Genomic DNA, 20,783 nt, shown 5'->3' on the forward strand with positions numbered 1-20,783 from the left:
TATAGTTCATTTTTTTTCTGGGTTATATTGCAATTAAATATGGTCCCGTTAGTATTATCCTCTAAACCTGTTATCAGCCTATCAGTGACCCTGGAAATCGACAAGTATAAGTTGTGATATTTTGAACCCTGTCTGTCATATTTCATACCATAACTGCTTGTTGTAGTTGCATGCAATTTGAGTCTTAGCTTTAAAATTTCTCTTTAAAACTGTTATAAACTTATAATTGTTTATAAAAGCTCATAAATCTATCATTATCAATAGTTTGACCCATGACACAATCAATAAAACAAAAATCATATAAATTAAATAAGTATTATCATAATAAAATAAAATTTGTATAATGACGTATAAAATATACAACTATGTGGAAAAGGCTTGGTGTGTCAAAATATTCATCATATTAAGAACACAAATTTGTGGGCATTTCTCAGAAATATAAGACTTGATGTCTCTAGACAAAAGAAGTCAGTAATGAAAGAATTCTTTTCTGAAAGTAGATGGTAAAATATACATAAAATATAAAGTTTTTTAACATTTACTTGCCTAGCTGGCTAAGGTTCAGGGGATGGAGGTCCCCTGTGATACGCCTCTATACTGGGTGTATCGGGTGTCTGACTGGTTCAGGGGGTGGAGGAGACCTAAACTGTTCCCCTGAACCAGTTTCGAAAAAATGAAAAATTAAAGAAAGGTATTGATGCTTCTGATACACCCCTATTGGTGTATCGGGTGTAGCGATATTTTGAACCTTGTCTTCTAGTATAACTGCCATGGCAAATCTTGTGGTAATCTTTGTCTATTTGGTTCCAAGGTTCAAAGTATCAATATGTATCGGTTGATATGTATTATGCCGATGGCTTCCCGATACGCCCCTCTAGGGGTGGATCGGGTCAGACATTGTTCAGAGGGTTGCTGGGATACAGGCCGATACAGGTGAATCATATTAAATAAAACCTAAAAAAAGTACTGATACAGCCCGATACTTCCTACCAATACTTTGAACCTTGCTTGATTCGGGCATTATTTACATTGCCACTTTTTAAATTTGAGCCAACTGAGGGCTGGCTCGTTGGTGTGCTAGCTGGTTTGTTTCAGTGTTGACGCAGACAACCAGCACTTCGGGAAAAAGGTGTACGAAAAATTGAAGAGCAGTCGAGGTGAGGTTGGTGTTAAACCATTAAAATTTGATTCGGGCATTATTTACACAGGTACGAAAAACCTGTGTAATGTGAACTCATGAACATGATTGGCAGAAAATTTGATTTAACGTGCAGCCAATATTCTATCATAGTTTGACTTGAGGATATCACATTTTTCAAGTTTTTCTTGTTTTTTTTTTTACAAAAAGTGTCATGGATTTTGCAAAAGTGAATCATAGATAGTTCCTAGGCCATATTAAATAGGGGTGAGCATAGATTGGTTTGGTTCGGTTTCAAGGCAAAACTTTGGAGTTATCCTGTAAGGGTTGGTTCTAGGTTGTTAGGACCAAAACCTACCCTATCAAGATTGGTTCTAGGACCAGTTCTGGAACATGCTCTTTCTTTATATAGCTATATATGTTGTAGATTATCGTAATATATTAAGGATTTGTTTGGTTGTCAGCCGAAATTGGAAGTGAAATTGAAATTTTTACAGTTCTAATTGAAATGATCTACTCCCCCACCTGTTTGGTTCAAACTAGAATTGGAATTGGTTGGAATGGATTCTCCTTCCCAATGGAGGGGAAGGGAATGGCCACTCCTTCATATGAGGGAGTGTTATTCCATCAAGAATGGAAGTCAGATTCCAATTTTGCTTAACCAAATGGTTGGTATTAGAATGGTCGATTCTAGTCTTGATTTCAGATCCTTATTCCCACAAAACAAATGGATCCTAATATATAGTTCAGAATTTATCATTATAATTTAATGGGTAAGTACAAAAAAACCTCCCCTGAAGTTTCTGACAATCGTAAAAACCTCCCATTTACTTTCATTTGAAAAATTTAACAAATACCTCCCTTCCTTCAATGACCAAGACCACCCGGCCCAGCCCAGCCCCCGGACGGGCTTGAACAGGTATATGAGCCCACGGGCTTAACCTCAGGCCAAAAAGCCCGGCCCGCAATAAATTCGAGCTGGGCTCGAGATTTGCCAAAATAGCATGGCCCGGCCTGACCTATAATTAAACCTAAGTAAAAACCCTAGTCAATTCGAGTACCCCTCTTTTTTTCACTTCTTTGTCTCTTTCCCTTTTTTTTTCCAGCCGAACCCTTCTTCTCCAATCTCCACATCCTCCACACTCCACAGTTCTCATCCTCACACTCTCAGGCAGCCACAACCGGCAAGGCGACGAACGTTCACCAGCACAACAACTCCGACGGCGGTGGCGAGCTCTCTCTCTCTCTCTCTTTCTTTCTCAGACGCGAACTGATCATTGTCAAAATCGCAGGTCAGGCTCGCAACTCACAGATCACAGTCACCCACTCACCGCGAACTCTCCGGTGAATACAATCACTGGTGGCGGCGGCGAGTTCTATTTACCACTTTATTCTATTACAATGTTTAGTCGATGGCAGCAAAAAATCCGATGGTAAGCATGTTTGTCTTCTCCCTCTTCTTCTTCTTCCACTTGTTAAACGAGAAAGACAGAGAAACAACACTAATCAGTTATTAGAAAAGCAAGCCAATCTACTCTATTGAAGCAAGAAACATGTAAAATCGCAGGTCAGGCTTTTATTAGATTAGGCTTCGGGCTTTTTATCGGGGCCGGGCTCGGGCCCAAGTTGTAGGCCCGTTGGTTGGGTCGGGCTTAGACTCGGGCCTAACATTTTTCCGTTAATGAAGAGTAAAAGCCTGGGCCGAGCCGGCCTGGCCCGAGCCCGGCTCGGCCCAGCCCATGAATAGGTCTAACCAAGACAGAAAACATTAAAGAAATGATATTTTTTCAAAATACCTATTTTACCCTTCTACGAATTAATGTACATCTGTTTTTACTAAAGCAGCCATGTTCTAGCAACACTATCTTCTTCCTCACGACGCACAACGGCAAAATGGCGGTGCACTCTGCCCTCCAAACACATCACATCTTTCAATACCCGGACCTCCAGTACACCAGATCAATGGTGGGCACGAACGGACTAGTTCGCGTGGTATTCACGCCTTCCGAGCTCAAGTTCCTCGGCTGATTTGTTTTTGTCGAGGATAGAAGGGGAAGAAATTCGCTCTGGATTTTCGGATTTCAGTGAAGTCCGAAGATGATGGAGCACAAGAAGACGATGGAAGCAATGGCTGGCCGGAAGTCATAAATAATCCTCCAACAGACGCATTAGAGAAGGTCAAAAGGAAACTCTAAAACCTCTAAACACCATAACCAGAAATTAGTGGTTCAGAGCAAATTTCTTCCCCTTCTGTCCTCGACCAAAACAAATCAGCCGGAGGAACTTGAGCTTGGAAGGCATGTTGTTTTCTTCAAACATGTTACCTCCTATGGCGGGTCCTTGGCCATAGAAGTTCTCCTCCAGTTGAACTTTGGGCTGCGGCTCAGAATTCTGACCATCCATGGCAGCAACATTTCCAGGATTAGAGCACTTATTCCTCTGAAGATGCTATCATAAAATTACAGTCTTTTGTCCATATTCTGGCAGCCCAAGTCCTGAGAGGCTGAAAGTCGATTGGGTTGGGTTCAGTGGTGGAGCAACTGGCTTGGGTTGTCCGAATGGCAGAGAGAAAACTGTTGGTTTATCTTCAGTAATCTCAAAGTTTGAGATTCCAAACCCTGTACGGACGTTTTCATAGGGGCTATTTGCCTGCAGATTGTTCCTTGAACTCCTGTCAGGTTTATCGAGGCGATAATCACTGTAAGGACACCTAAGATACTCACGGTTGTATATCTTGTGATCCGCCGTTGCCACGGGTTCATCCGTTGGCTTCCTCTTCCTGCCGAACTCTGTGTTGCTAATTTCACCCTTTATTGGAGCAGGCAGGGGAACCATTAGTCTGTCCTTGGCTGACCCCATCCCCAGATTGAACGCTGCGATCAAACCTGACTTTCTTCCACCAGGCGCGAAGATTGTCGGAGGCTCCGCTCACAGGCTTCTCCTTCTCAGGAATGATGCCATAAACGAAGCCTTGAACTTTACAGACTTCCATCATCTTCAGTATGTACTTCAGGATCCCATCTTGAGCACGCGACATCTTCTTCCTCCGCGCCTGCTCTTTGGGACTGGCGCTGCTTTGCAATATTGACACCATCCTTTCTCTTGTTCTATTCTTTAAGCTTCCTCAGAAGCATCCGGTCCCTCCATATCCTTCTCTCCAGCTCGTCTACATCCATCTCTTCGTCAGTATAATCTTCCTCCACAGTGGCCTCCGGTTCAGTTTCCGGCACCGGATCTCCTTCTCCATTCGTTACCGACGGGGCAAGGAAATCGAGATTCCCACAAATACCCATTTCTTCAAATATCCCCATCATCTTCAAGGAGAACTAAATTCAAGTCGAGAATAAATAGTGATCTCCACCCTGAAAATAAAAAATGAACAGATTCGTAAACAAAAAAAAAAAAAAAAGAAAATTAGAAAAGATCCCACCTTTTCCAAACCAAATCGTCACAAACAGAATCAACTAAGGAATTCATACGGAAAAAAGAAATTTGTACAAGGGGTATTTTAAAAAATAATCATCTCTTTAACGTTTATCTTAGTCATTCACGGAAGGGAGGAGGTATTTGTTAAATTTTTTTAAAAATAAAAGGAAAATTTTTATTAAAGTAAAATTATAGGAGAGGTATTTGTAGAAGTTTTTGTATCTTACCCTAATTTAATTTTTGTAAATATTACTTTTTACAGAACATATTACAACACATAAAAAACATTCCAGTATTACAACACAAGTTCACCCTCTACAAAACTTACTACAACACATAAGAAGCATTTCAAGCAAGCTCACTCGGGACATCTTAGCATAAGATATTGTCTTTATTCTTTTCTTACACCCAAGGGATCCAATACCTCATTCCAAAAGAAATGGGTAACTAATAGACTTCGGGTATTAATTTTTAGAAAATATTTCCTGAACTGCTAAGTAAGTTGCAAACCACACCGATCTTTCATGGCTCGAAAATCCCTTTTTTTGAAAGAAACGATTCGGTCTCAGATCTGTGATAAACCCTTGGTCAAGTCATATGGATCAGTTTAGGCACTTGGATGACACAAATCTCCTCTAGATTTATTACTTGTACTGCTAATAGCTAAGATTCGCGATCAGTCGTAAGAAACAAAGGTCACCGGTTGGTGGTGCTTTGTAAATCGCGGAAGAAAAAAAATGATATTGTCGCAGTCCCTTGAGTGATCGATTCGGTTGAGTTGATTGGAAACACTCGAACATGACTCAAACTGGGGCGTCGAAGGAAGATGATGGCGGGGCGTAGCCCCTTCTACCGTGGTTGACCGTCGGCGACAGCAGTGGCTGCCGGGGCAAGAAACGATTGGTCATGCTTTGTACCCATCTCCTCTGATGTTTATCACAGATTGGAAAAAAAAAACTGCGTAAGTGGGCAAGAACTTGAGTGACCGATTCAAAGAAAAAACCCTCCATCTCCGTCGCTCTTTCTCTCTGCTTGAAACTCTCGTCTCTCGAGCAAACGAGAAACTGCTCGTTGAAAAAATCCTCTCTCTGATTGGAAGCATTCGAACATGACTCGAACTAGGGTTTCACTAGAATGAAAGCAGTTGGAGAAAAAACCCTCCATCTCCGTTGCGCTCTCTCTCTCTCTTCTTGAAACTCTCGTCTCTCAAGCAAATGAGAAACTGCTTGGTGCGACTTCTCATTCCCCATTCGAACCTTCGTCAAAAACCTAGGGTCGAAGAACTTTTGTATTCGTGCGGAAAAAAAATTGGACTCCCTGCAACTACGTGATTTTATTCGATTGATTTAATTTGAAAACCGCCGCATCTATTCCCGAACGCAATGTAGGCTCTTTAGATATTACTATAGTGGCGGTCAATAAGACCGCCGGGTCTAAACCGCCGACTTAGACCATTTTTCTTGTAGTGCAACATGGTTAATAAGCCAATTATAAACCATCTTATCTTAAGACAAGTGTGAAATCAAATTCAGAACAGTCCCTATTCTTTGCTCTTGTGATTTTCAGGTTTTGTCCAAAGGGAGTACAAGGTTGCGTGCTGCTATATCCCAAGTCATACTTAAAGAAAATTTGAGTTATTTTTTCAGCTCAAATCCTAATTAAATGAGACAAAAGCCTAAGTGAAGGGAATAACAAACTACAAAGATAATTTTTTTTTATCAATTATTCAAGGTTTAGATATGAACTTATGAGAAACGATTAAAACAGCAGAGCTCTGAAATCATGTTTATTATTATTCCTTTTTTCCTTTTTTCTCTTTTTTATTATATATACTTTTTAAAAAGTAAGCTGAAACATTATGAATGGGACACAGGCTGTAGCTCGAGACCCTAAGCCAAAACGAATAACACCGAAAAATCTAAGTTGGGCCAAGTTCGACTAAAGTTGCCTTGGTGCAAGCTGATAACCACATGAAAATTGACTAAAAAGGTTGGAGTTACGCCTAGACAGTGCCACTGCATTACCCTGAGGTCTTTCTTGAGCATCAATATGTAACCCATAAGACCAACTTTTCGATATGCCCTTACAAGAGGTGTTTTGAGTTGGCAAGTGGTTTGGAGGATAAACGGCCTTAAACTGGTCCCTCTGAATCAGTTTCGAAAATATTAAAAAAATTAGAAACAGTACGGATACAGGTTAATACACCAGTACCCACCCTGCATCTATATTTTGAACCTTGTCAACTTCCCTATTGGCTAAGGACTGAGTATTCTTTTTAGAGCCACCTTCTCTCACATTCAGGTCTGCTATCATTCAAAGTTGCTATGGCACAGAATATGTTAGATTTCATCAAATCATTAATAAAAACAACTTTACCCCAGTGAAGTGAAGTTCCAAATACATTGTTGATCATGGATTCAAATAAAGCTTGTCAACTGAAATTCAAATTTCTCATTATCCAAAAAGCACACTTTCCCAAATTACACGAGGTTCATATTATTTGTAGGCTTCTAAAGGATGAAAGGTGCTCAAATTAACTACAGTAAATAATCAAAAAGGAAAAAAAAAAGAAAAATTATCACACACTACTGACCAAACAAGTGTTCAGAAATTCAAATGCAATCCAAGTTGAGCTATAACCTCAGTCATGGAATGTAGATTCCCACCTATTGCAACCTCAACAATAAAGACAAAGTTACGAGTCTCTATGTCACTAAGCTTCTAACAATAAGGCATAAATCGGCCAAACAACAAAGAGATTAACGGGACTTCTAGAAGATAATTTTAATTTTACTGAGAATTAAGAACACAGAGACAATAATACTCTATTGTTCGAATCTAAGCTCATTAAATTCATGCAGTGACTATGCAAAACCCCAAATATAATTGTGAAAAAAAATTAAAATGAGATTCTAAAGAGAAAGGCTAAGTAGAAATAGTGTCAAACTCTTAGAATGATTCATGAAGGTTTAATTTTTGCAGCCTTCACTACCTTGGTTAAAGATTGATGAGACAGTGCTGGACAACAAATTTGATCATTAACATGGCATTCTTGTAAAACCAAAGTTCAGCATGCACAATAAAACATGTATTATGATCTCATGCATTCTATACATTCTATCCTAAAAGGAAGTCATCCACAGGTTGTATACATGAGAGTCAAGCAATCCACTTAAATGGAGATCAGACCACTTTCTTACAAACTGAGTATACCACACCTTTTTGGTATTTTCACAAGTATTATGAGAAAGTATTTTAAGCTAGGACTTTGTTAGTTATCATCATCAGATTAATGGAGGGCGAGAGAGGTTTCAGAACAGTAGGAAGATGGAGGTCTGAGGTGTCGATCGAAGCTAAGACGTTCAAGTTCGAAGAGGAAAGGACCAAAGGCAAGGTTGTACTGAAAATCAGAGAGAATAACAGGGCGACAGTGTTGGTGTCAAAGGAGGTTATAACATGGATGAAAGGTTTCGTAGATGGGGCTATCAACTCTGGTAAGGTGAATGGTTGGAAAAACTCCATGTTAGTTCAAGGCAAGAGATATGTAACAGAACTGAATAGAAACAAGAAGGGGTGGTTCGTCTCTGTGGTGGAGTTTTTTGGAACAAATGGGAAATGGATGCTTTGTGTGCCGGAAGGGAGATTGCAGAAAGGGTGGATGGCTTTTGTGCAGGTGCTGTAGTCTTACCTTGTAGCTTCGGAAGAGAAGGGAGTGGATGGAGGGAAGGCAACTGGCCAAAAGCTTGAAGACCAGAGTCAAAAAACTCAGGAGGAGGCAGCATCGATTGGTACCTCTGGGAGTGTAGAAGTGCAAGGCCATTTGAGTCTTGAAATGGTGGTTGCTTGCTCTTCTATTCATCGAAGGATATTGGTAGGAGTGGGGAAGGAGGAATGGAAGAAAAGAATGGTGTTAGTGGCTGATAAAGGGGTGACAGATTGGAAGAAGGTTCTGAGTACAGTTGCAGGAGAGTTAGGTGTTGGGAATGAAGCAATGCTGTTCCCTTTTGGGGAGACAACCAGGAACTAAGCTTCAAAGCAGTTGTGGTGGATGGAGGTCTGATACAGGTTCAGAACTAGAACCCAATCTGCAATGAAGTCGAAGTTCAAGATGGGTGTGTTTGGCTGAAGCTAATAGGCCTTCCATTTCACCTATGGCGGGACCCTGTTCTTGAGTATATAGTGCAGAGCCTGGGAGGTGTTTTAGTGAAGGCTGATAGACGTAACCTGAGTGCAGTGGAGTTATAGGTTGCTGGTGTTAGACATGAGAACTTGCCGAGGTTCTTTGATATCTGTTCGGATGAAGCCCGGTACAAGGTGTGGGTGGCTTCAGAAGTTGAACGGTCGTGGTGGGAAGTCCTAAGGTTGAAGATGATGAGATGGCAGGGTGGTGGACACGTGGAGGGAAGAGGGAGGGCGGTGAAAAGGTGGAGCAGATGAAGGTTAAATCTAGGGTTACTGTATCAGCTGGGGAAAACCAAACGATAGGCAACCTATTTAAGGAAATTAATTCAAATGAGTTTGAATTAAACAAAATTAGGGAGGTTCTTCATCTAATGCTGATGTGACAAAGAAGCAGATTGCTTGTGGGAGCAAAATGGCTTGGTCCGAGCTGGTGAAGGTGGTGGGTGGGTCGGGCGGATTGAAGTTTAAACCGGGACAAATTTGGAAGGAGCCACGTGACAACTCAAAAAGTCACGTGGGTGGGTTGGAAAGTGAACCAGGCCACTCTTTTAAGGGCCCACGTGACAACTTAAGTGGTCACGTGGGCGGGTCGGGTGGGCCTAATACCGAACACAGGTCTTTATCGAATGACCCACGTGATAACTTAAGTTGTCACGTGGGTCGGGGTAAGAAGACACAACATAGACCACTACTAGATAGTGAAGTTGGTCAATCTTTGTCCCAAATGGCGAGAATGGATGGGGGACGTTCGCAGTAGCGGAAGTTGGAGAAGGGGAACTTTTAGTGGGTCCCCCGCCGGAACTGTGAGGAGGTTAGCTCCCTGCGACGCTCCTCAGACAAGCCGAATCCAAGATATGCAAGGGAAAGAGCAGAAGAGAGGGAAGAGGCGGATGAAGGCTGGGTGCAATGCAGTGAGGAAGATGAAGATTTGGACGAAAGCTCAGATGATGGTACCAGCGTGGGTAGTGTAAATGACGAAGGTGGCTATGCCGGAGGTGACATGGATGGGTGGAATATTGCAAGCTTATTTTAGGGTGAAGGTTGTAACCAGACTAATTCATCTCCAAGATTCCAGAGTGTGCAAGGTACAATAGAATGGGCAAATCGGGAGAACCTGAAGCAGAGCAGGAACACACCTCCTAGGGGTGATTTAGGGGTAGAGAGGAGAGATCACCAGAGTGACCAAAGGACAAAAGTTCTTTCCAACCAACTCAGGGAGTCGGACATTTACCAACCTCTGGAACAAGAGAGGGAGGCTGGGAACAGTCCTTTTCCAACCTTTCTATCAATCCCAGGTAACAAAGTGAATTCGTTTTGTGCTACTAATGTGTTTCTTGTGTCTTTGGTTCCAGATTCCGTCCCGACGCCATGTAATGTAGCCCATGAATATGCAGCCAAGCTAGATGGTGGGTTGTCCGAGGTAGTGGAGAAGGAAGTGAAGGGCTGTGGGGAGGAGCTGGAAGGGAGGTATAGGAACGAAAAAGTGTGGGAAATCATTGAAAGAGTGTTTAGTGAAGTTGAATGAATTCCGACTTGGAGGAGGGGTGGGGAGGAAGGAAGAGGGGAGGGGTCAGTGGAGAGGATGGAAAGGGAGGAGGGTAGAGTGGGAGAGGAATGTGGGGAGAGAACATGGCTGGAGGCAGGTAATAGGAGAGGGGGGATGGTTGGAGAGGAGAGAAGAGGGGTGGGACCAGAGGCGAGGAAGGAAGGGCAGGGGGACAGGGTTGGAGGGGAAAGTGCATGAAGGATAGTGGTGGAGGATTCAGTGAAAGAGGACATGATAGCAGAATTTGTGGGGAAGAAGGGGTGTAGGCTGGAAGATCTGAATGTGTTGAAAGAAGGTCTACAAAAGAGGAAGAAGGAGATCAAAACAAAGAAGAGGAAGCTGAGTGAAGTAGAAAGACTGAAAAGAGATGTAGAAGGGGATAAGAAGTTCGGGGCAACAAGAGATAGAAGAAAATGGGGAAAGTAGTGGGTAGGTAGAGAGGGAGTCAAGAAAGAAGTGGAAATGAAGATGTTAGTTGAAACATGAGGGGAATAGGGAGTGCAAGAAAAAGAGCAATAATAAAAGAGGTGATAAGGAGGTATGACCCAGATATTGTTCTGTTAGAGGAGTCCAAGAGAATGGAGTTTAATAATAGTTGGGCGAGGAGTGTTTGGAAAGCCAAGGGGATTAGCTGGGTGGTTGCTCTTTCGTGGGGTGCTTCGGGGGGGATTGTAACAATGTGGAAGAGGGATGCGGTTGAAGGCCTGGAGGAGCTGATTGGAAAGTATTTGGTTTCCATGAAGTTTAAGCAGCAAGAGGATGGTTATGTATGGGTGCTCACAAATGTATATGGACCAAATGACTACAAAGAGAGAAAGGAATTGTGGGAGGAATTGGCTGATGTTAGAGGACTGTGGGATGGGCCATGGTGTGTGGGTGGGGACTTTAATGTGATTAGATACTCGGAGGAAACCAATAAGATTAATCAGAGGGTGACAAAAAGCATGTGAAAGTTTAACAAGTTTGTGGATGCCTTTGAGCTTAAAGAGATTCCTTTAGCCCACAAAACATTTACATGGTCAAATCTCCAATCTAGTCCCATTTGTTCTAAGTTGGATAGATTCCTGTTCTCTTTGGATTGGAAAGAACATTGAGAGCTCTCCTAAGGTTGACCTCGGACCATTGGCCCATAGTGATTTGTAAGGAGGAAAGAAGGAATGAAGGACTCGCCCCATTTAGATTTGAAAACATGTGGTTACTCCACCCTGGGTTTACCAATAAAGTAAGGGAGTGGTGGTATGACTGTAACCCAATGGTGGATTAGGAGGGGATAAGATTCCATAAGAAACTACAATTTGTGAAAGCAAAGGTCAAGGAATGGAATCTTTTGGAGTTTGGGAGGTTAGAAGAAAGAAAGAAAGCGCTGTTGGACCAACTTGAAAACATTGACTCTAAAGAAGAAAGGGGAGACAGAAACACTAGGTATTTTCACTCTTTGGCGGATGGAAGGAGAAGGAGGAACTTTATCTCCAAATTGGTAGTTAGCGGAGTTGAGTTAAAACAACAAGAGGAGATAGCCAGGGCTTGTGTGGAGCACTTTAAATCCATTCTAATAAGGCCAGTAAGTAGAAGGGTGTGGGTAGAAGGTTTGGATTGGCCATATGTAGGGGTGGAGAACAGAGAAGGGTGTGGGTAGAAGGTTTGGATTGGCCATATGTAGGGGTGGAGAACAGGAGAAGGTTGAAAAGAAGATTTGATTTGGAAGAGATTAAGGAGGCTGTGTTTTCTATGGATAGAACAAAAGCTTCAGGGCCGGATGGGTTCATAATGGCTTTTTATCAAGACTATTGGGATACTTTGAAAGATGATATTTTGTTGGTGTTTGAGGAGTTTTTCAGGAGAGGAATTATCAATTCTGGTGTGAACTCTACATTTATAGCTCTGATTCCAAAAGAAAGATGCCTCCCACCCGAAGGACTTTAAGCCAATTAGCTTGGTTAATAGCTTGTACAAGATCATTGCTAAGGTGTTGTCATTGAGATTGAAGGAGATTTTTCCAGACATCATCGCACAAAATCAATGAACTTTTGTGAGTGGAAGACAAATCACTGATCAAATTTTAATTGCTAATGATAGTGTGGAGAACTTTAAGAAGGTTAAAAAGAAGGGAGTGGTCTGTAAGTTGGACATGGAAAAGGCTTATGACTTGGTGGACTGGGAATTCTTGAGGAAAGTTTTGATCAAATTTGGGTTTGGTGGTAGATGGTGCAATTGGATCATGAGTTGTGTCTAGAATTGTCATTATTCAGTGCTAGTGAATGGGACATTGGTAGAGTTTTTCCAACCAGTAGGGGTATAAGACAAGGAGACCCTCTCTCTCCTTTCTTGTTCATACTAATTGCGGAGGTCCTGGGGAAATTGATTCACAGAGCAGACTCGAGGGGTCACATTAGAGGTTGGAGAGTCGGGAGGACGGGAACCCCCCTCACTCACTTACAGTTTGTTAATGACACGATTCTATTCAGTGAAGGTGGCAATGTGAGCTTTATCAAGAACTTGAATTTGGTGATACAACTGTTTGAGCAAATGTCTAACTTGAAGGTGAACTTTGGGAAAAGTTTTGTAGCAGGGGTGAATATGGAGGAGGGAGAGATCAGGGAGAGTGCAGAAGTGTTGGGGTGTGAAGTGTCAGGGTGGCCATTGAATTACTTATGGTTACCATTAGGTGGCAACCCTACTAGGGAGAGCTTTTGGAACCCGGTGGTGGAAAGGTTTGAAAAAAGATTGGTCTTTTGGAAAAAGAATTACCTCTCTCTTGGTGGAAGAGTTACACTGATTAAAGTCACGCTTGCTAATTTACCCATCTACTTCCTGTCTATGTTCAAAATCCCAGTGAAGGTATCTAACGGGTTGGAGAAGTTGATGAGACTTCTTGTGGGAGCTGGGAGAGGAGAAGAGGGATCATAGAGTCAGCTAGGAGGTAGTGTCCAGGAGTAAAATGTGTGGTGGTTTGGGGCTCGGGAATGTTAGGAGAAGGAATATGGCTCTTCTAGGGAAGTGGTTGTGGAGGTTCCCCTTGGAGAAGGAGAAGTTATGGAACACAGTGGTTGGGATGCTGGAATCAAAGCTAGGACCACAAGCTTTTCTCCCTTGAAAGCCATTCACGATCTGTTTCCAGTATTCTCCCCCATTATCAGGTATGATCTGAATTCTGGTAACTCTATAAAATTCTGGGAACAAACTTGGGTGGGGAATGCCCCTCTAAAGGATCAATTTCCTTCTTTGTATGCTCTATCTGATCTTAAAAATGAGCCAATTTCATCATTCATTACTCCGTCCTCTTCCAATTTTGGGCTTGGGTGGAATTTGGGTCTCAGAAGGGATTCAAACTTTGCTAATATTTCGAGCCTTCTTGAACTTCTTGATAATGTTGTCTTAGACCCCACAAGGGCGGACTTTAGAATTTGGACCCCTACCCCCACTGGCTTCTTTTCTTGTGCTTCCTTTTTCAAAGTCCTAAGCCAGTCCACTAGTCCTGTAACCCCCCTTTCCTTGTTGATGAAGTTTGGTGTAGAGCAATTCCTCCTAGGGTTGGTAGTTTTTTTTGGGAAGTCTATCTAGAAAGATTCAACACTGATGATCTACTCCAAAAGAAATGACCCATTACTTGTTTGTCACCCCATTGGTGTGTTCTATGTAAAGCGGATGGGGAGACTGGTTTTCACCTACTAGTGTCTTGCCATTTTGTGAGGTCAATTTGGGAATGGGCTTTTTCCCTCTTTGGGTGTAGATGGAACCCTCCATCAGATCTGCAGGGCATTTTTTTCCCTTCTATCTTCAGGTGGCGTAGGAAAAGGGGACGGACTATGTGGAGAGGTTTGAGGGCTGCAGTATGTTGGACAATATGGGAAAAAAGAAACTTTAGGATATTCTCAGCGGCTGAGAGAGGGGTGGAAGAACTAAAGGTTGATGGTGCGCAATCCAGTCGGTCTTAGCTGCTGGTAACCTTGCTTCTGACGGAGTCGAAGATGCCTGAAACAAGGAAGAAATTGGAGATTTTCGGGGAGGAACCCAGTAGGAATACTCCGAACCTCAAGTTAATACTCTTGAGAAGGCAAGGAAAATAAGAGATTTCAAGACCAGAAAGCACAAATATCACATACCTATTTCTCTGGGGAAGAAGGTCTTTTATAACCACCTGGTGCACTCACTCCCAAGTTTCTGCCAAGTCAGGTATAACTGCCTCTGTAGGGGGGCAGACATAACCGCCACTGTCCTCTCTGTCAGAGCTGTCTCTGCCACAATTGAGATGGCGGTAGCAGGTGGTCGTTACGGCGTGATTTCCATCTGTCAGATCTAGACTTGTCAGGCGTGCTGCCTCAGAGTACGGACCTGTCAGGTACGGTTTCACAATTGCGCGACCTGGAGCCGAGGTGCTGGAGTGGTGCGTGAGGTGAAGTCTTGAGTTCGAATGGGAGTATGTCCTACGTCCCGAGGTGCCGGCATATGGTCCGGACTGACCTGAGGTGGGTTAGTCCAGGCTTTGCCCCTCGCGGGCTTCTGTTAACCTCGGGTTTCTTAGGGAGAGCTCAGGTTTCACCTCCCAGGAAGTGTGGGTTCCTTTTGGGGAGCTCGGGCCTCTTCTTGGGGAATTCGGGAGCTCGGGAAGCTCGGGCCTCTTCTTGGGACATGGCCGTGCTATGTCGCCGTGTCGAGCTGACGTTCCTGCCAGGTCACCCCGGTTTCTTCCACGTGTCGCACAACCAAGGGGTTGGGTGAAATCTACCCCCATCAATTTCCCCCCACTCCCCGTGCCTGGGGTCTTGACCCGGCGTGGGGAGTTCACGGACTGATGGGTAGATTTGCTCCGTGGCGTGCTTAGTCTAGCTCGGAGATTTCCCGGTCTGACCCGTCGATGCCCTTGGTTCGACCAGGATCACGCGGCTCGACTAGAGTTAACCCGGGTCGCTTACTGCTCGCGCGCGGACGTCAAACAATTTATCAACTATCGGACATCAAAATTTCGTGCTAAACTGATTTCACCTCGGGGGTCGTGCAACCGGTTTTCTTGAGAGCCGTCGGATGGATTTGATCTCGGCCGTTGATGCGCGGGTACAGTGGCTATAAATAGTGGGGTCCCTGGTCACTTTTCCTTCGCCATAATTCAGCGATCGTTCCTTGAGCTCGCGTCTAGGGTCTTCAACTCGCGTCACTTTCCCTAGTTCGGTATCGTTCCCTTGGTGAGTCCCCTTAGCCTTTTTCATTTTCCTTTCCTTTCCTTTTGCGATGTCTAGTTCAAGTAGTTCGGGTAGCTTAGATAACCTCTTAGAAGGGCCTGAGGTGGAGACCTCGGGTCAGGCTAACTCTTTTGACAGCCTTCTGGATGAGCCCGAGGTAGGGCCTTCAGCCCGGGTCACCCCGGGTAGCCTAGAGTCTACTTCTCGTCAGGTTCGGATGCCGAACACGTTCGGACCCTCCACTATGACGTCTGAGAGACTTCGATCCCTTGTTCGTCAGTTCAACCTTCCCGGGGAGTATGCATATAGCATACCTTCGGGCAACTTCCCTTGGGAGCACGGTCCAGATGAGATCATAGTCTTCCGGGAGTAGCTCATTGCCGGGCTGCGCCTTCCTCTTCACCCCCTAATCGTCGAAGTCTTGAACCACTTTGGCGTCTCAGTCGGTCAGCTTCACCCGAACTCTATTCACAACATCGTCGGGACCATATCCCTTTGCTGCGAATATGTCATTCCTTTGAACTTAGAAATTTTTTCTGCTCTTCTTATGCTCAAAAAACAAGCGAGCTTCCTTCCCGAGCACAGGCGGGCTTACTACCTGTCTCCCCGCCCAGGATTCAAACTTCTTCACAAATTCCCAAACAAGGTCCCGGCGTGGAAACGGGATTACTTCGTGGTCCGAAGTGCTACGGGGTGGCCGTTTCCTACTCAATGGAGGGCGGCTGTCCCTGACCCCGGTGTCATGTTGGATAAAGACATGGCGGAGACCTTTCAGTCCTGGGCCCAGGTCGGTCTCGAGTGCGAAGAATACCTCTCGGAAGCCAAACTTATTCAGGCCGGTTTGAGTCCGGGTAGGCTTCTTTACTTAGTTTCCCTCTCTTTTTTTTTGTACTGATGCCGAGCTCTTTTCGCAAGTATCATGGAGGTAGAGAAGACCCAAGGTGCCAACCTACTTGATGGCATGAAGAGGAGGAAGCGGGTCACCAAGCGTGCTCGCATGGAGTCTCCTCGGGCCGTGGAGTTCGAAGCCCCGAGCCACCCTCCGGTCATCAACCTGGATTCTCCCAGGAAACCTGAGGCGGTGGGGTCTATCCCCGAAGTGGCAGCAGAGCCCAGCGTCGCAGAGGTTCGGGAAGCCGAGACCACAGAGGCTTCCCAAACTCCGACAATGTTTTCCAGCTCGGGGAGCCAGGAGAGGATTGGCAGTGTGTTGACTCCGAGTTGTGCTCTTCAGAAGAGTAAGAAGGCCATTTACCCAGGTGAGGTCGCGGCATGGTCCGAGCTTCCTCCAGGTCACATCGGCGCACGTGTCGCATCTCATGTCATGGTGGTAAGTTGACGCGGTTTTCCCTTTGTGCGTTTTTCCTTCTTTACTTTCTTTTCGAACTGACTCCTTGCTTGGCAGGCGAACTCCTCCATCCATGCCCTAATTATCCAAGCAGAGAGGAGCCTGAAGCGGGCACAGGCTGCCGAGGAGGCCTTGGAATCAGCTCGGGAGTGGGCGCAAACTGCCGAAGAGGCTTTGGCATCAGCTCGTGAGCGGGTCTAGCGTCTTGAGGACGAGACTTTGGCTCAGAGGAGCGAGTTGGAGAGATTCCAAAGGGAGAACGGCGCCCTGAGGCTTGTCGTGAAACACCTCGCGACCTCGAAAGGGGGCCTGGAGCACGAGGTGGAATACCTCAAGGCCGACATCAAGGAGAAGTCCGAGATCTTCTTCTAGGCCCTTGAGGACACCAAAGTGAAGGCCGTCAACGACTACATAGCGTCAGAGCGGTTCGACGACCTGATGGTGGGCTCATACCGGAGGGGCTTCAAACTGAGCCGGTGGATGATAAGGCATTCCTACCCCGAACTTGATATTCGTGCCATCACCACCTCGCGTATCACTCCGGAGATGGCTGCTGCGGCCGACGAAGATCCAAACTCTGATGACAAGGTTGATCCTTCAAGTGTTGCCGAAGTCCCTTCTGAGGGCAAGGGGGATATCTCAAAGTGATTTGTACCGGGCCTGTGAGCCCGAAGTGATATGTATCGAGCCTGCGAGCTCATTTTTTTTTAACACTGTAAAGCAAACATTAGTAATGAAGTATTTTTTCTGCTCAAGTGTTGTGCAACTATTCTTCTTTTGCCGAGGTGATTATATTGCCAAACTACATAGAATTAGGTCCCCGAAACGTGGCTTGAGGCGGGTCAACATAGTAAGGCTGTATGCCCGATCTGTTCTCCGCCTGGGTAAAGGAAACATCAGTTTAGTAGGCCTGGCTTGGAGCGAGCTATACACCCCGGGTTTCATACCCGTGCTGCTTGCTCTTCTTGGCACCAACACTTAGCTTGCGTTGATATGGTCCCGAGGTCATCCTCAGCTCGGCGCTTTAGCCCTTAGGATATTTACCTAGGTTTTTTGCCCATGCCGGAGAGGCGACTGGGTCTTGTAGTGTTGGGGTCTTTGTTACCTCGGCGTTCTTGGCCCTTGGGCTCTGGGATCGGCTCACAGTTTGCCCAGTTCGGTAGCTTATAGGTAATATTGCCTTAGGTTGATGATGTTCCAAGCTCGGGGTATTTGCCTACCCTCTAGGGTTTCGAGCTCGTACGCTCCTTCGAGTGCTCTCTTTACTCGGTAGGGTCCTTCCCAGTTCGGCCTGAGTTTGCCAACGCCGGGCTCAGGTACCATGACCTTGCGGAGAACTAGGTAGTCAACGCGAAAGTTCCGCTTCTTGACTCTGGCGTTGTAGTACCGAGCTACCCTTTGCTGATACGCTGCGGTCCTGATGTATGCAAGGTCCCTCACCTCGTCGAGCAGGTCGAGGTTGGTACATAGCTCATTGTTATTGGTATTGTCGTTGTATGCTTCCAACCGAAGTGAAGGGATTTTGATTTCGGCTGGGATGACTGTCTCCGTGCCATAGGTGAGGTTGAAGAGATTTTCTCCAGTGGCGGTTTTCAATGTAGTTCGGTATGCCCATAGAACGCTGGGTAGCTCGTCTGCCCATAACCCTTTAGCTCGGTCTAGCCTGGCCTTTTGTCTGCGGAGAATAGCTTTGTTCGTGACTTCTGCCTGACCGTTTGCTTGTGGGTGCGCGACCGGCGTGAAGTTTTGCCGGATCCCCATGTCCTAGCACCACTCTTGGAATTTGATGTCTTCGAACTGCTTGCCATTGTCGGAGATCAGTACCGAGGTAGCTTGAAGCGACACACTATGTTCTTCCAGAAGAAGTTCTGGACGTTTCGAGCTGCGATTGTTACGAGAGTTTCAGCTTCAACCCACTTTGTGAAGTAATCTACTGCCACTATTAGGAACTTCCTCCCACCCGTTGCTGGCGGGAATGGCCTGAGTAGGTCGATGCCCCACTGTGCGAAGGGCCATGGGCTGGTGAGGTACTTGAGGTCGGCGGCGGGCTGGTGGTGAATATTGGCGTGCCTCTAGCACTTATCGCATTTCCGGACTAGCTCAACTGCGTCTGCTTTCATTGTTGGCCAATAGTACCCCTGTCGTAATGCTTTTTGAGCGAGGGCCCTGCCCCCCAGGTGTCCGCCACACAGGCCTTCATGAATGTCGTGGAGTACAAGCTCGGCTTCGGGAGGCCGTAAGCAGCGAGGTAGGGGAGCGTGTAGGATCTTTGGTACAACCGTCCGTCTATTATGACGTATTTGGCTGCCTGGTGCTCTACCCTCCTAGAGACATTGCGGTCTGCGGGGAGGGTTCCATGTAGCAGGAAGCTCGCGAGTGGATCGATCCAGCTCGACTCTGCTTGGGCGACAGGAGCGACCTCCTCTACCCCCCCCTCCCCCGAGAATGCTAGGCCGAGGTAAGTCTTCTATGTACACAGTTCTCATGGTGTTGTCACTGGTGCTAACCGGGATAGGGCATCGGCCTTAGCGTTCTCTGACCTCGGGATTTGCTTGATGAAGTGTGAGTGGAAGTTAAGCAGAGCCTCCTTTACTTTTTCTAAGTAGGCGATCATAGTTGGTTCGTGGGCTTCGTATTTGCCTATAACTTGGTTGACAACAAGCTGGGAATCGCTGTAGATAACTATGTGTTTTGCTTTTACCTCTTGCGCCAGGGCTAGCCCGGCTATCAACGCCTCGTGCTCCGCCTCATTATTGGATGCCATGAACTCGAAGCGTAGTGCATACTCCAGTTTCGTGCTGTTCCGGCCGCGGAGAACTACACCGGCTCTGCTGCCCTGCTGATTTGAGGAGCTGTCTACGTGAAGGACCCAGGGCTCTTCATCCCAGTTCGCACTTGGCTTAACCAGGAGAGATACTGAACTGGATGCGACCTCATGGTGCTCAGACTCAACCGGTATGGGAGCACCGAGCTCACCCGAACTGGGAGCCTCGTGCTCAACTGGGCTAAGGACCTCGGAGTTGAATGTGCATTCTGCAACAAAATCCGCCAAGGCTTGGGTTTTGATAGCAGTTCGTGGCTTGTACTGGAGGTCATACTCACTGAGTTTGGTGGCCCACTTCGTCAATCGACCAGAGACCTTGGGCCTGAGCAACACTTGCCTCAAGGGTTGTTGGTGAGGAAAATAATGGTATGGGCTTGGAAGTACGGGCGGAGTTTACGGGCCACAATGACCAGCGCATAGGCTAGCTTTTCCATCTTTGGATATCTTGTCTTTGTTCCCTGCAATACTTTACTAACATAATAGATGGGTCGTTGGACCCGATCTACTTCTTTTATCAGTACCGAACTGATCACTTCATCGCTTGCCGAGAGGTACAGTTCTAAAACATCGCCCTCTTCGGGTCGGGTCAAAACCGGGATACTCGCGAGGTATCTTTTGAGCTCGTCAAGCGCGAGTTGGCATCCTGGGTTCCACTCGAACCCTTTGCTTTTCATTGCCTTGAAGAAGGGCAGGCAGTGGTCTGCCGATTTATACATGAAACGACTTAGAGCGGCTATTCTGCCATTTAACCTTTGAACCTCTTTCACTTTTCGGGGTGGTCTCATATCTAGGATGGCCTTTATTTTGTCCGAGTTGGCCTCAATATTGTGCCAGTTGACGATGTACCCTAGGAACTTACATGAGGTGACACCGAAGACATACTTGTTTGGGTTTAGTTTCATGCTAAATTGACGCAGGATTTGAAAGACAGAATGCAAATCTTGTATTAACTCATGCGAAAACTGTGTCTTGACGACCATGTCGTCTACACAACATTCTATCTTTGTGCCAATTAAGGGTTGAAACAACTTATTCACAAGCCTTTGAAAGGTTGCCCCAGCATTTTTCAGCCCGAAGGGCATAACCTTGTAGCAGTATAGGCCGAACTCGGTTATGAAGGCTGTTTTTTCCTCGTCGGCCGG

At 45.6% G+C, this 20,783-nt stretch overlaps 2 protein-coding genes across 2 annotated transcripts; one reads left to right on the forward strand and one right to left on the reverse strand.

Annotated features, from left to right (window-relative positions):
- Positions 1-2,683: 2,683 nt before the first annotated feature.
- On the reverse strand, positions 2,684-5,968 carry LOC148800874 (protein ETHYLENE INSENSITIVE 3-like). Its single transcript, XM_088904408.1, is given in 1 exon segment — positions 2,684-5,968. A coding segment is annotated over 1 exon segment (639 nt). The 5' UTR covers positions 3,998-5,968; the 3' UTR covers positions 2,684-3,358.
- A 4,806-nt stretch (positions 5,969-10,774) lies between these two features.
- LOC148800875 (uncharacterized) lies at positions 10,775-11,242 on the forward strand. The gene has a single exon (XM_088903857.1). It carries the CDS (start codon positions 10,775-10,777, stop codon positions 11,240-11,242), a length of 468 nt encoding a protein of 155 aa, XP_088759983.1.
- Positions 11,243-20,783: the final 9,541 nt, after the last annotated feature.

This window comes from Nelumbo nucifera, chromosome 4 (genome assembly GCF_055504915.1).
Source record: "Nelumbo nucifera cultivar China Antique chromosome 4, China Antique-T2T, whole genome shotgun sequence".
NCBI classification, from domain to species: Eukaryota; Viridiplantae; Streptophyta; class Magnoliopsida; order Proteales; family Nelumbonaceae; genus Nelumbo; species Nelumbo nucifera.